The sequence below is a fragment of the Pituophis catenifer genome, unplaced genomic scaffold (assembly GCF_029215685.1).
Source record: "Pituophis catenifer annectens isolate HBS135680 unplaced genomic scaffold, rPitCat1.0.hap2 SCAF_6, whole genome shotgun sequence".
Taxonomy (NCBI): domain Eukaryota; kingdom Metazoa; phylum Chordata; class Lepidosauria; order Squamata; family Colubridae; genus Pituophis; species Pituophis catenifer.
In genome coordinates this window covers 73,757,222-73,773,624 of record NW_027256886.1, presented here as the reverse complement: position 1 = coordinate 73,773,624, position 16,403 = coordinate 73,757,222, and the positions used below count along the sequence as shown (strand labels likewise).

Genomic DNA, 16,403 nt, shown 5'->3' with positions numbered 1-16,403 from the left:
AAAGACAGCAATTAAAACAATTTTAAAAATTCATTTTTCCCTATTAATTGGAGAACGACAGTAATAATCACTGCCCTGGTTAACATTATAAACCAAAAGCCGAGCCAGTCTATATGAAATGGCTTTATTTGGGGACAGATCGTCTGGTTTTGTCTATTTGGATTGGCTATGATTTTTCCAGTGTTTTGGAGAGAGTACTTTCCCCACTTTGTAGTACCTGATCCACTTAAACTAAGTGGTATGTTTTGAATTTAGGGAGCCTGCTGTAGGCAAACCATTCATCGTTAATCCTTCCAACAGAGTTATGATTGCAGGAAGGCTGCAGTTTTCTATATGCTTCTGAATCACAATTCCAACATACTTTTATCACTAACAATGCTCCCTGGCTAAAGGGAGTGAAACTATTATAAAATGCACTTGGCCCTCGTGACTTTTCCCAACAAATCTATCGTACGATTAAAAACCAGATGGAACCACAAGTTGTGCTGTTTGATTTGTCTACAGCAACTCTCCTGTGGTGGCTTGAAATAACTGACACTATTTTGTATTCTGCCTGGGTTATTTTCTACGTATTGTTTCCAGTGCACTGTTGTATGTATTATCAGACTCCAAAGGGCTACTCAACAACATTTCCAGCAAGATATGCTACTCCGTACTTTACTAAGCAACAAGCATATGCAGATCAGCTAAAGGTGGCACAATGTCATGGAAAAAAGCTTGCCACTTTCTTCCTTTTCTTTAAAGAATAGCACAGTTTGATGCTTTAAGCTTGGAAAGGATATAACCAGGGCATCTAATCATTTCTATGAAGATTTAGAGCACTGTTAAAAGTCATTAGTTTTAGATTGGTGGCCACAAAATGCCACCTTGTCTGTAATGCTACTTAATGCCCATATGAGCTTGCTGGAAACAATCATTAAGAGATCTGGAGCCCACTGTCATAAGAATCTTCTATTTATCCCCGATACAGATAGTCCTCAAGTTACAATGGCAATTAGGAACCGGAATTCCCATGGTTAAGTGATAACAGTCATAATGCGTGACATCACATGACTGCATTGCATAATGACCGTGATCCTGGCACTCCCTGTTGCTGTCGTAAACCAAATCACACTGGCCATTAGCCAAGGATACACGCCATTTTTGGCTTGCCCCTCTCAGCCTTGAGCCTCAGTTTCTTTCAAAGGAAGGCACTGCCTCCTCTTCAGCTCCCCTCCATTGCCTATTCCCTTGTTGGCGAACCTATGGCAGGCGTGCCACAGGTGGCACATGGAACCATATCAGTGAGCACGCAAGCTCAGCTCCAGCTGATTTTTGGGCCTTCTGGGCCACCCGGAAGTAGGGAAACAGGTTGTTTCCTGCCTCCGGAGGGCCTTGCTCTCCCCAGGCTCCAGAGCCTCTCTAGGAGCCTGGGGAAGGCGAAAGCGGCCTTCCCCACTCCCCACCCACCAGAGGCCCTCCAGAAGCTGGAAACGGCCCGTTTGCCAACTTCCGGTGGGACCAAGCAAAAAACAGGCCTACCGGGCCCACGTGTGACAAAAGCGGAGAGAGTGCGGGGGGATGTCGCACGCGCATGCATGGGGTGCATAGAATTATGGGTGTGGGCAGCGCAACCCCCCGTGGTCCCCTCACTTTTGGCACATGATGGCAAAAAGGTTCGCCATCACTGGCCTATTCACTCCAATCTCTGCCGTTTTGGGCCGTCCTGCATCTCCCTTAGGGGCAGCAAGCAGCCCCAAAACCTGGCTCAGAGGTTGCTTGCCTCAATGTGGTCCAAGAGCCTCTTGGCAAACTGCAGTGCTGGAGTTACAAGAAGCCTCTGATCCGCATTGCAATGTGAAGCTGCAGCCCTCCTGGTAACCCCTGGCTATCCCAACCTGGCCCAACACTGTAGTGCAGAGACTTAGACCCAGCCCTTCCACCAGAACACCCTGCACTCCTAGGCCCATGCCTCCCTGTGCTCTGCCACCCTACTTACCAAAATGATAGTTACCATTTTCTTGTCCCCTTTTGCTGACCAAGCACACCTAGCCTGGACCTTTGCTGAACGAATGGTCGTAACTCAAGAACTACTTGTATACGGATCAGAAGAGGACTTGAGGATTGAAGGGCCAGTGTCTCACGGGCTCAATGTTTGTCTTTTGATGACCCCGTAATCCCTTGCGTTGGGGTGGAGTCGGGGCAACGGAATGGAGCTAAGTGTTTACTAGCCGGATGCCCTTCCTGTCGCCAATGCAGAGTTCGCAGCTGATATTTACTCATTGTGCCCAGAGACAGAAATATCTGCTGCTACCTAGGATCAAGCTCACAGCCTCCTGATTGTGAGATGAGAGCTCCACCTCTAGGCCACTGCACCACTCATAATGAGGGCTAATAATGTGAACTGGAAAGAAACACATGTTCTTCCTTTTTGGAACATCGTCTGTTACCATTCCATGAAAGGGACAGTTGAGACTCGGTGACTCAGTAATGTCTCAACTGCTGCTATGTACTGTAGGTGTAAGTGACGCGGTGGCTCAGTGGCTAAGACGCTGAGCTTGTCGATCGAAAGGTCGACAGTTCAGTGGTTCGAATCCCTAGTGCCGCATAACGGGGTGAGCTCCGTTACTTGTCCCAGCTTCTGCCAACCTAGCACTTCAAAAGCACGTAAAAAATGCAAGTAGAAAAATAGGAACCACCTTTGGTGAGAAGGTAACAGCGTTCCGTACGCGTCTGGCATTTAGTCATGCCGGCCACATGACCACGGAGACGTCTTCAGACAGCGCTGGCTCTTTGGCTTTGAAACAGAGATGAGCACTGCCCCCTAGAATTAGGAACGACTAGCACATATGCGGAGGAGAATCTTTACTTTTTACTGTTGCGAGACTATTCTTAAGTATGGTCTAGAATTTACAATTATAGTTAGCCTTCGAATTACGACAATTGAGCCCAAAATTTCAGTGGCTAAGTGAGCCATTTGTTAAGTGAGTTCTCCCCCCCACTTTACAACCTTTCCTGCCATAGTTGTTAAGTGAATCACTGCAGTTGATACAGGATTGTTAAGTGAATCTGGCTTCTCCATTGACTTTGCTTGTCAGAAGGTCACAAAAGATGACCCTGGGACACTGCAGCCATCATAAATGAGTCAATTTGCCAAGCATCTGAATTTTGATCATCTGATCATGGGGATGCTGCAACGGTCATAAGTGTGAAAAATGGTCATAAGTCACTTTTTTCAGTGTTGTGGTTTTGAATAGTCATTAAATGAACTGTTGTTAAGTCGAGATCTACATTGTGCTGCAATGGGAAATAGCAAGAAAACTTGTCCATGAAATTCAGCCATTGCCACAAACAAGTCCCATGAAAATAAGTGTGCCGCCTGTTGATTTGGAAATGGGCAGGCTTCAAGTTTTGATATTAATCTGTACAACCTTAAACCTGTCCAAGCACTATGATCATTACTACAGGCAATTCTGGTTATGCCAGATTCTACAAGTTTTTTTTTTTTAAAAAAAACATCAATAATTGGAAATAGCATCCAAAACAAAATTTAAATGAACAGGCTGCTTCTGAGGATGACGGAGATGCACAATGCAGGACTTTTCAGATCCTTAGAAAGTAAATTTTAAAAAACCCAGTTCTTAAACGTCTTGCAATAATGTATTATGCAAGGGATTAATCAGATTGCTTTAAATCTCTCTGTATTACGTGTTACTTCCAAAGGTTTCAACACTGGTTCTGTCTGTTCAGAACAACATATAATTAATTATACCTTTACAGAATAAAAATATCTTATTAAAGCCTTCATGATGTTTCATAGCTGTTTTGCCAACCGAGCCATTTTCAATTAGGTAAAAATCAATATAAAAATGTGCTCGAAAACAGTAATAATAATAATTGTAGTAGTCAAGATTGACTCAGCCTTCCAGACTTCCGAGGTGGGTAAAATGAGGACCCGGACTGTTGGGGGCAATAGGCTGACTCTGTAAACCACTTAGAATGGGCTGTAAAAGCACAATGAAGTGGTATACAAATCTAAATGCTATTTGCTAGTAATAGCATTAGTAGCAGGTAAGGCATATACTTATGACATTCAAAGCACATCAGTTAAAATTCATTTCAATGAGCTATTATCTTTTTAGAGACTACAGCTCTCCTGAATTTGTAAAATAAAATATTTTCTTCCAAAGAATCAGCACAAATAACCCTCAATTGTCAAATCCTACAATCATTATACCATGAACATACAACAAAAAGAATATAGCAATTCATGGTGCCTCCCTGGTTTAATTACACCGCGAACAACCCAAGTAAAATTTGTAAATGCGCCTAATTCTGCATGTAGATGAGCCTTCTCTCATAATGGCAAGTGGAAAGGTGACAGGAGTATTTTTCTTGGTGGATTTTCACCAAATCACTCCCCTTTGGGTAAGTATTTAAAGAGAATAAATGAAGTACAAGAGGAAGGGGAAAATGTAATCAAAGTTGAAGTGATCATGTATTTCAAAGTAACTGATTGGTAAACATATAATCAGTCTGATCCCTAACTCATTAGGTAAATAATGTACTACCAGGAGCCTTGGTAGTACAGTGGTTTAATGCACCCTGTAATTAACACAGCTGCCTGCAATTTCTGCAAGTTCGAATCTTACCAGGCTCAAGGTTGACTCAGCCTTCCATCCTTTCTAAGGTAGGTTAAATGAGGACCCAGTTTGTGGGGGCAATAAACTGACTTTGTATAAATATACAAAAGTATGAAGGCTATTGCTTAACGCATTGTAAGCCGCCCTGAGTCTCCGGAGAAGGGCGGCATATAAATCAAATTAAAAAAAAAAATACATAAAATAAATTGTTGGATGCAGCAGCCTTCAGGATTTTTTTTAAAGAGTTGTAATAGCCAAATCGAACTGCTCTTGCAAATACCAGTGGACCCAAAAACATCGATATATAAGCCCATGTGATTAGAGGTTAAAGTGGGATCCAAGTTCTAGTCCATCATTAACCACAGAAGCTCATTGACTGATCTGGGCCAGTCACTGTCTTGCTGCCAGAGACCCATTTCACAGGGCACTGTATACCAACTTTAGCTCTTCACCTAAAGGCAGAATATAAGTCTAACAAACAAAGAATAACTATTCAGAGCACAACCCTTTTTCTGGAGGCACTTATAACTGTCTTTCCTGAGGTATCTGAGAAGTTGAAAGGCAGCATTTATACAATGCATTTAAATATTTTCTGATATAATGGTATTTGGTTTAATTATAAAATGCTTTAAAAAGTTAAAAGGCTACAATATTTTTAATTTTTCTATTAATCAGAGATAATGTAAGTCTGCATTTATCACTGCTATGACAGAAAGCTTTATTTAGAGAACTAAGAACTTGCAGCAAGAGCTCTTCAGTTGAAGGATCAGGGTTCAAAAATAACGCTACTCAGAGAAGTCAGTGGAAAGTGAATAATTAAGCAAGAAAGTCAAAGAAGATGGGAAAGGGAGAAGATAAGGCAGAAACAGTATCGCCAGACACTAATGTTACCTTCAGAAGTTGTGGGTGCTCCATTACTGGAGGCTTTTAAGAAGAGACCCATTTGTCTGAAATGGTATAGGATTTCCTGCTTGAGCGCGGGGGGGGGGGGGGTTGGAATAGAAGACCTCCAAGGTCCCTCCCAACTCTACTATTCTGTTATTCAGACAATCCACATGGAGGACTGAGGCAGTGAGGTAAAGGATTGATTGGAAGGAAGTGGCACAGTAGAACATCTATTAAAATTTTGGAATAAAACATTGGATCTATTTGAAAACTACCTATCTTCACAAATCCAGGCTGCTTACAAACAGAGAGTTGAAATATTCCAGCATCCTTCAAATTGTCTCTGGGAAGTGCACAAGCGATAGCTCCCTACAATGTCTGTAACATCATGTACTCAAAGGTACAATATGTTGTTTGGGATACAGAAAGTCAAATTGAATGCTGTTGCTGGTTCCAATACTTTCCCAGTGGAATGAGGAAGATACTCAGATGTGGGAGGGAAGAGATTACAGTGATGAAAAAAAAAAACAGGGCCAGGCAACTGAGCACAATTTATGGACCCAAGTTCCCACTAATCCATCTAGTATGTGTGTGGGGAGGGCTGCATCCAGCCCATCTTGGCTAACCCTGGAACCTTTGTAGAGTTGGGAGAAGTCTGTGTGGCCAGAAAACTAGGAAAACAGTTATAGGCTACAGAGGGCTATTCCAAAAAATACACCGGGAAAAGGGAACAGCAAATGGTTTCCATACTATTACTGTGAACATTACACTGATGTGTCCACCAGGGATCAAACCCAACTGGAGAGGGTCTTTCCCTTGACTTCTGCCCACCCAACTGGAGGGGATCTTTCCTTGACTTCTGCCCACCCAACTGGAGGGGGTCTTCCCTTGACTTCTGCCCACGCATCTGGAGGGGGTCTTCCCTTGACTTCTGCCCACCCAACTGGAGGGGGTCTTCCCTTGGCTTCTGTCCACACAACTGGAGGGGGTCTTCCCTTGACTTCTGTCCATCCAACTTGAGAGGGTCTTCCCTTGCTGCTGCTCACCCAACTGGAGAGGATCTTCCCTTGACCTCTGCCCACACAACTGGAGGGGGTCTTCCCTTGGCTTCTGCCCACACAACTGGAGGGGATTTTCCCTTGATTTCTGCCCACCCAACTGGAGGGGGTCTTCCCTTGGCTTCTGTCCACACAACTGGAAGGGATTTTCCCTTGATTTCTGCCCACCCAACTGGAGGGGGTCTTCCCTTGGCTTCTGTCCACACAACTGGAGGGGATTTTCCCTTGATTTCTGCCCACCCAACTGGAGGGGGTCTTCCCTTGGCTTCTGCCCACCCAACTGGAGGGGATTTTCCCTTGATTTCTGCCCACCCAACTGGAGGGGGTCTTCCCTTGACTTCTGTCCACACAACTGGAGGGGGTCTTGCCTTGACTTCTGCCCATCCAACTTGAGAGGGTCTTCCCTTGCTGCTGCTCACCCAACTGGAGAGGGTCTTCCCTTGACCTCTGTCCATCCAATTGGAGAGGGTCTTCCCTTGACTGCTGCCCACCCAGCTGGAGAGGCTGCCCATCCAACTGGAGAGGGTCTTCCCTTGACTTCTGCCCACACAACTGGAAAGGGTCGTCCCTTGACTGCTGCTCACCCAACTAGAGAGGGTCTTCCCTTGACTTCTGCCCACCCAACTGGAGGGGGTCTTCCCTTGACTTCCTATCCAACTGGAGAGAGTCTTCCCTTGACTGCTGCCCATCCAACTGCCCCGGCCAATGCCCAGAGCTTAGTCCAGATCATCTGAAAGGCTCCCAGGAGCCAGGACCGAGGCTAAAGGCGGGGGGAAGGCGTGTGTGTGTGTGTGGGGGGAGGGGTTACAGTCCTCCAGCGGATCTAGGGAAGGGGGTAGCAAAGGTGGGCCACGGATCCCCAGCAGAGAAGGCCAAAGAAGGGGAGAGAAGAATGCTTACACCGCGCCTGTCCCAAACCGGGAGGGAACCCTGAAGACGGCGGGAAGGGGAGAAGGGAGAGAAGCTACACGAACCGGCAGAGGGGAATTGCAATGGGGGGGGGGGGGACAAGGGGAAATACTCCGGGGGGGGGCATCCCTATCACTCAGGTGCGGGGTTGCCCCTTTCACCCTCGGCGCAATGCTCGCTGGGAGTTGTAGTCTCTCAGTTCCTCTAAGGGAACGACAACCCTGCTCTCTTCGTGCAGAACCTCAACCCGGCTCACCGAGTCGGGTTTCCCTTCGTCCCCCGCGCCGGCCATGAAATTTCCCCTCGAAGACCCCACTTCACAAGGCGCGTTTTCCTTTCACGGCCAGTTAGGGGACTTCAAGTCCCAGGGTGCCTCGCGCCACCCTCGCTTCTGCTCACGCGCAGTACGGGTGAGAGGTCAGACCGGCTACCCAAGGCCTCACTCATCTAGGCCTCCACCCCCTCCCCCACCCTCCCCCGTGTGCCGCTCACCGCCGACCCGCTGAGATGGGTACAGCCGCTGGGCCTTCTCCAAGAAACGGCGGGCCTTCTCGGTCTGGTTGGCCTTGATGGCGGCTACCCCGATAACAATACAACGCTCCGCTTCGTCCCTGTTGGATTCCATGGTGGCGGTAGCGGTGGAAGGCGCCGGCGCACGATGATACGGTCATAGCGTCCCCTGCTGGAAACTCCCCAATTGTCAGGCGGCAAACGTGGCCGTATTGTTTGGAATAGCCGCGCCACAGGATGTCATAATCTCGCCAATAGCCTGGCAGTGCAAAAATATAATATCTGCGGCTGAGAAAGGGATGGATTGGATACCTGCCTCTCTCGCTCTGAAGTGGCAGAAAAAAACTGCCCTGCTCACCGGGCGGGAAAGAAAGAAATCGGAAGGATTTTAAACGTAGGAAATTTGTTCTTTTTCCAAATTGTATTAAGAGATGCATGCAATCCAGTGGTGAAATCCACATTTTTTTACTACCGGTTCTGTGGGCGTGGCTTGGTGGGCGTGGTGTGGCTTGGTGGGCGTGGCAGGGGAAGGAGACTGCAAAATCCCCATTCCCTCCCCACTCCTGGGGGAAGGATATTGCAAAATCTCCATTCCCACCCCACTCTAGGGCCAGCCAGAGGTGGTATTTGCCAGTTCTCCGAACTACTCGAAATTTCCGCTACCGGTTCTCCAGAACCTGCTGGATTTCACCCCTGATGCATCCTAGGAGTAGCTCTCTCCCGGAACTCATTAAATCAGAAGTCTTCAACCTTAGCAGCTGTAAGACTTGTGGACTTCAACTCCCAGAATTCTCCAGCCAGCATAGTTAGCTGGAGGATTCTGGGAGTTGAAGTCCACAAGTCTTACAGCTGCCAAGTTTGAAGACCTCTGCATTAGACCAGCGTTTCTCAACTTTAACTACTGTGGCTGAGGAACTCTGAGAATTGAAGTCCAGGCATCTTCAGAGCTGAGGTTGAGAAATTCCGCCTTGATGTAATCCCACTTACCTGGATTTGGGCAACTATTGCTTTCATTGATCATTACTGTTAATGGTCACCGCTGCCATGAGCAATTCAACGTCTGTGGATATTGGTTAACCTATTTTTAAGTCAATATCAAAGTTTCAGTTTCTATCCCTCTTGATTTGGGGCTGATACTTAAGGAGCGCATGGGTATGTTGCAGTGGTGAAATCCAAATTTTTTTTACTACCGGTTCTGTGGGCGTGACTTGGTGGGCGTGGTGTGTCTTGTTGGGCAAGGCAGAGGAAGGATACTGCAAAATCCCCATTCCCTCCCCACTCCAGGGAAAGGATACTGCAAAATCTCCATTCCCACCCCACTCTGGGGCCAGCCAGAGGTGGTATTTGCAGGTTCTCCGAACTACTCAAAATTTCCGCTACCGGTTCTCCAGAACCTGTCAGAACCTGCTGGATTTCACTCCAGGTATGTTGGCAGCCAAAGGCTCTCTTCCCTTCTGATGTTTGGCCTTGGTGTGCTAAGACACTGGGGAAGTTGAAAAGCATGAGGGTAGCATTGCTGTACATGAATATTTTATGTGTGCTTTGAAAAGTATTCCTGATCCTCATTAAGGCTCTTGAACGGCAGTGATTCTGGTTAGCTTCCAACTTTCTTCGGTACAGGTACAAATATGAAATACATTAATTTTTAGATCTAAAATTCAATAATCCCCCAGTATTTCTATAGTCGTAAACATTTCATCAAATCACAGAATTAATGTAGCCTTTCCTTTGGTTTCTATCAAAAAGTCCAAATGTGGTTTCCACGTGGAAACACAGACAAATCTTTCCTTCAACTGAGGTAGTTAATTTTGCCGTCCCTGCCAGTTCCATTAACTTCATCATCCATTCTTCCATTGTGGGAATCTGTAAGTCTAAGGGTGATATAGATGCATAAATAGATTTTTTAAAAAACATCTACAAATAGATATTTAATTATTTAGAAGATTTATATGGCTGCCCACTCACTCTCAGTGACTCTGGGTGGCTTACATACAATAAAAACCCAAGAATAAAAAACAATATTCCCACCCTACCCCCGGAGATAATACACGATCAAAGGAACCACTTGATGGGCTCCATCCCACTGTGGATTCTTGGCAGAACCAAGTCTCCGGAGCCTTGCAAAAGAGAGTTAAAGTGAGGGGGCAGTCTAATCTGGTTATTACCTTTAAAGCCCTACATGGCTCAGGGCCAGGCTATCTTCAAGACCGCCTTCTACCGCATAGCTCCCAGCGACCGGTAAAATCCCACAGAGTTGGTCTCCTCCAGGTCCCGTCAGCTAAACAATGCCGGCTGGCGGGCCCGCAGGGGAGGGCCTTCTCTGTGGCTGCCCCAGCTCTCTGGAACCAGTTACCTCCTGAGGTCCTGACTACCCCCACCCTATTGGCCTTCCGGAAAGCGGTGAAGACCTGGCTTTTCTGGCAGGCCTGGGGCCATTGATCTTGCTGTTCAATCTTGCGAGATCCGGCCATGGATGGTGTGCATGTGTTTTTAATGTTTTTAAAATGCTTTTATAATGTTTTTTTTTAAATTTTATGTTCACTGTTTGTATTATTTCTGTTGTAACCCGCCCAGAGGTTACAACAAGGGTGGGTTTCATTTACCTTTACTACTGGTTCACCATGCGCGCGCATTGTCCACACATGCGCCTGGCCTTGAAAACATGCCTAAATAGCACGACTTGGAGCTGGGGCAGATGGACACAGATGGGCCCACCTGCGATTGTTGCTACCAGTTTGCCTGAACCGGTGCAAACCGGCTGAATACCACCTCTCGGAGGGAGTATCGAGTCTTTCAGAATCCCACAAAACAGTCAACAAGGACTAGAACAACGACTGAGAGCAGTCATAGAGGAAGGAAGTGAATCAGTGACCCTCTGAAGTTACAACATCACTGAAAAAAGTGACTTATGATAGTTTTTCATACTTATGACCGTTATATTCGGATGCTTGACAACTGACTCACATTTATCCCGGAGTCATGTGATTGCCTTTTGTGATCTTTTGTGATCGTCTTTTGTGCAAAGTCAATGAGGAAACCAGATTCATTTAACAGCTGTGTTACTAATTTAACAGCGGCAGTGATTCACTTAACAAATGTGGCAAGAAAAGTCGCAATATGGGGCAAGGTTGACTCAGCCTTCCATCCTTCCGAGGTTGGTAAAATGAGGACCCAGATTGTTGGGGGCAATAGGCTGACTCTGTAAACCGCTTAGAGAGGGCTGTAAAAGCACTGTGAAGCGGTATATAAGTTGAAGTGCTATTGCTAAAACAAATTTCTCACTTAACAACATAAATGTTGGGCTCAATTGTGGTTGTAAATTGTGGACTACCTGTATTAAATAGGGTAAGATTTAGTCATGGTCTTATCCTATTTAATATCCTTGTGCCATGGACATGAAGCCACTGACTGACTTTAGGCCAGTCACTTTCTCTCAGCCCTAGGAAGAAAGCAAGGGCAACCATGTCTGAAAAACCTTGCCAGCAAAATTGCAAGGACTTGTCCAGACAGGCTCCAAGAGTCAGACGTGTTTGAACAGAAGAAAAAACAACAACAGTGTTTAAAAGTCAAAATAGGCATACTAAATTTTTTTAGAGTTTAATGAGTTTTTTATTAAGGAAAAAAAAAAAGAAAAAATCTGGCTGTTTCCTATCAAACTGAAATGATACAATCTTGAAAATCCTTGCTTTCAGTGTGGCACAGCGGTGCCCTCAGAAGCACCTGAGAAGTTGAGCTTTGGGATAAAGAAGTAGAGATCAGCTCTTGTGTCCCCCCCCGTCCCGTCCCCCCAGCATCTTTTCATAGGGTTATTCAGTTCCAGCAAAAGATACATAGACTGGAATATAAATCTCAAGGTGTGCCTCCACTATCAGATAAAGTCCTGTCCATCCATCCTCAAATCAGCAGAAGTACTATACCTGCAGGAAGTTTACAATCCTTGTTGGCAATCTGTCTTCTGTCTTCCCCCCCCCCCCCCGTTGTCAGTCACTGCAGATTTCCTCCAGGGGTGGGCTCCAAAAATTTTAGCAAGGGGTTCGCTGCCAGGTTACTGGGCCCATTTTTCACCCTCCCCGAGCCTCCATGCATGTCCTGCGCTTACCTGCATCCAAAACAGGCCACGTGGGGACTCCGGGGAGGGGAGGGGAGGGGTGGGTGGGGCCAGCCAGGAGTGGGATTCTCCAAACTGCACAGAATCTTAGCTAGAGGTTCTCCCGAGCCCCTGCGAAACTCCCTGCAGCCCACACCTGATTTACTCCCAAGGTAATAGTGACAAAGCCCAGCGGATTTTGCACACCTTCAATGTGGGAAGATTATTTGTACATCTAAGGACAGCCGGAGCCTCTTTTCACTCATGGGCTGGCGTTGAGGAAAATTCAGTGTCACGGAAGCACCAGAAGAAAAGGATGTTGCTGGAGCTTCTGTAGGCTGTACGGCCTCAGAGATGTCAATTCAAATTAGGTGGTCAGGTTCAAAGGACAGAAAAGTAGCAATCAGGTCTCACCAGCAAATTTCCCCTGCTAAACCCTCCCACAGTAGGCATGTTAAGTCAACTCCCGCAACTCCCTGTGCTTGCAACAGACCAAAGGTGATTGCACACCTTGGATTAGCAGCTGTTGAATTTAAAAGAGGTGAATTAATTCCAAAGATGATGGGGTTCAGAACCTATTCAACTGAATTAAATAGAGGCCAAATGGCAAATGAGAATGAGAGAAAGCAAGGCTCTTGTGTTCCAGATTTAATGAGGACTTGGCCACTTCAGTGCAATGAGGATTCTTGCATTGCAATTCATTTCTGATCATGGTAATGGAATAGGAATAGGAATAGGAATAGGAATAGGAATAGGAATAGGAATAGGAATAGGAATAGGAATAGGAATAGGAATGAGCCACGGTGGCGCAGTGGTTAGAGTGTAGTACTGCAGGCTACTTCTGCTGACTGCCAGCTGCCTGAAATTTGGCAGATCGAATCTCATCAGGCTCAAGGTTGACTCAGCCTTCCAACCTTCTGAAGTCAGTAAAATGAAGACCCAAATTGTTGAGGGCAATTTGCACCATTTCAGACAAATGTTCGTCCAATCTCTTCTTAAAAACTTCCAGTGTTGGAGCATTCACAACTTCTGGAGGCAAGTTGTTCCACTGATTAATTGTTTCAACTGTCAGGACATTTCTTCCGAGTTCTAGGTTGCTCCTCTCCTTGATTAGTTTCCATCCATGGCTTCTTCTCCGGCCTTCAGGTGTTTTGGAGAATAGTTTGACTCCCTCTTCTTTGTGGCAGCCCCTGAGATACAAAGTCATAATTCTCGTATTTGAAAGAGAAATTCAAGAAAGCTGAGTTAGCAAAGAAGATGAAGAATGTATGGAAGTTAAGATATTTCCACAATATGACTGAGTAGAGATACTGTGCGTGACTGGGCCTACCTGGGGCTCAGTTAACCCCCAGGAAATTTATTGATGGGTCAATTCATCCTGTTTTGGTATTTGCAGAACACACTGCCCTCCTTTTGTTCTAATTATTTTGGAAAGGGCCAGAGACCATTGTCTGTGTGAAAACATTGGGGAACCATCCTCTTTCCATTCAAAAACAGAACAGTTTGGTTACTATGCACCACGTTTCAATAACAGGGCAGCTAAGGGTATGCTAGTCTCAATTTCCATGTCACTCGAAGATGGGCAAGCTAGACAACATTGAAAGAAACAGATGCCTGTAGGGCAAAGTGGAAGTGAACTCGCAGCAATATTACTGGCCACCAAGAAAACCAGGTGGCTCATTGCACTCCAAGTGGGCTTCCATATGACGCTGATAAGAGCACACCTGCCATGGCAGAAAGTTTCAGGAATGTTGCTTAAGGAAAGTAAGTGGAAAAGAGACGGTAATTTTATTCAGGCTGCCCTGGCAAAAGTTACTGTCTTTATTAAGATGGATGGTATCTTCTCAATCCCATCAGGCTGACGGAAGAAGACTGCTTAGAAACGAAACCGCCAAGTAGCATCAGCAGATTGTCAGAACAGGTCACCTCCAAGAACGGGCCAAAGGCAGAACAGATTGCTAATGCTGCTGGGAGAACTGAAGAGCAGCCTTGCTGGATCCATAAATTAGGAAGTCATCAGCAGCCATGTCCCCTTGGCCGGAGGAGACCTTGCTTTTAATTGCTGGTTGCCAAGGGGTTCAGCAAGACAGATGGCTCTGAGTGAGAGAGCTCCATCCTGGAGTCCTGAAAAATGGTTCAGTTAAACATGACTGTAAAGGAAAGTCACGCTATTGAAACAAAGCAGAATTAGGGGGAAAAAAACAACTTTTGTTGACAAGCAGTGCAGTGGTGGAATGCCCCCTTCACTTCAATGCAGTGTAGGGTGCGCACGGAGGCTCAGGGAGGGCGAAAAACGGGCCTACCGGAAGATCAGGAAGGCTGGAAACAGGCCTGTTTCAGGCCTCCAGAGGGCCTCCGGAGCCTGGGGAAGCCATTTTCGCCCTCCCAGAGGCTCGAAGAAGGCCTCCGGAGCCCGGGGAGGGCAAAAACACCCTCTGTCATGGAGCGAAGCTGACTAGGCCACGCCCACCATGGCCACGCCCACCTAGCAACCGGGCAGACAACCCCTTGCTAAAATTTTTGAAGGCCACCCCTGATGCCAGGTGAACATTTTTGGGCTACTCCACCCCGCGTCCCTAACCATTGAAATTTTCTTCCCCAGGCATTCAAAGTCTCACCATTCTGGTGAAAGGATGTGAAATGCATCAGAGACAAATTGAATACCTCCAGAATTAATATGCTCTCATTTTGACTAGTGGACCCTGGTCCTGGTCGTCTTTTTCACCCCCATAAATAAAACAGCAACTATTCCTAGCGACTGAGGCACAGCCGTTATTGTCACCATCTGGGGAAAAAAAAGGAAAGAAAGGATGTGCCAAGCAAATGATTGTCCAGTGCAGGGATCTTTGCTGGCTGGGAAATTCTGAAAGTTGAAGTCCTCCAGACTTAAAATTTCCAAGATTGGAGACTCCTGGTCCAGTGAGCCTTCTAAGCTTAATCAGCAATATATGTGCCAGGCGCATTTAATGGAAAGATTAATCAAAGGAAAACCGCCTCCTACAGCAGGCCGCTTTCTGAACAAGGCCGCTCAGTGACAGACCAGGAACAGGTTCTTTCTCCCCTGACAGAAAAAAGCTACCAGACTCCAGAAGTAGCTCTTTATGGTGTGTTTGTTGATTTTAAGCAGGCCTTTGATTCTATTTCCGAGAAAATATCTCTAGAAGAAATTGAAAGCCTCTATCATCATCAATGGAGATGACTCACCCTCCTATGAGCACTGTATAAAAATGCCTATCTGGGGATGAAGTTGTTTTCCCCACAGCTGAGCATCAAACACAATGACAACCAGGGTGTATTTTGGCCTCATTAGTCTTTAATGAGTCACCCTGAGTCTCCGGAGAAGGGCGGCATATAAATCGAACCAATAAATAAATAAATAATGATTATATCAACACACAACGGCTAATACCCTTAAAGGGAGAGTTTCATCCCCTCAGCTGGACAGAAACCCGTCTTTTATATTACTTTATGTAGACAATGCAGCTTTATGATCAGAAATAAAATAAGTCTTAGAAGAGCCTCAGGAGCTTTGTTCCCTTTCGGCGTTCATTACAGATCAATCATGAAAAACAAAGGTCATGTATTTTACAAGGTTGTATTTTTTTTTTTTTAACGAGCTGGGCTTTTGAAGGACATAAAATAGAGCAGGTCCCCAGTTGCAAATCTTGGGCTTTGTGCTGAATCGCTCGAGGACATGTCACATGTACACCAGGGGTGGGTTCTACTTACCTTTACTACCGGTTCACATCGTGCCCGCGCGCGATCTACTTTGATGACGTCCGGGTCAGTGGGTGGAGCCTCCCGCCCGTTTTACTACCAGTTCTTGAGAATTGGTCCGAACTGGGGGCAACCCACCACTGATGTACACTGCTCAGTTTGATTCAAATGCCCAGAAGAGTTCAGCATCAATTCTTTATGTTTTTTCCCCCCAAAGGTATCTAATATACAGTTATCCCGGTTGTTATATTAATTTTTATTTATTTATTTATTTAGGGAATTCATATTGCCGCCTATTTGCACATGGTGACTGAAGGCGGCTTACAGAATATAAAACCTCATATAAAAACAATAAAACTAATAAAAGAAGAGTCATATAATAAATTGATATAATAAAATCACCCTCATCCCACCCCAACGACAGCACCTCACATGAGCCATTTAATGGGCTACATCTCTCTCTGGGTTCCCCAGGCCAGCTGGCAGAACCGGGTCTTCAGCACCTTCCGGAAGAGTTTTAGAGTAGGGCAGGGGTGAAATCTAAAAATTTCCCCTACCGGTTCTGTGGGTGTGGCTTAATTGGTGGGCGTGGCTCAGTGGTCAGGTGACCTGGTA

General features: G+C 45.9%; 1 protein-coding gene across 3 annotated transcripts in view; it reads right to left on the bottom strand.

The window, feature by feature from the left end:
- The window catches only part of DNAJB12 (DnaJ heat shock protein family (Hsp40) member B12), a 36,019-nt gene extending 27,914 nt beyond the window's left edge, over window positions 1–8,105 (bottom strand). For all 3 annotated transcript variants that reach the window (XM_070945262.1, XM_070945264.1, XM_070945263.1), the window contains exon 1: window positions 7,967–8,105. In XM_070945262.1, the coding sequence (XP_070801363.1) occupies window positions 7,967–8,099 (133 nt within the window). In that variant the 5' untranslated portion in view covers window positions 8,100–8,105. The remainder of the gene's footprint in view (window positions 1–7,966) is intronic.
- Window positions 8,106–16,403: the final 8,298 nt, after the last annotated feature.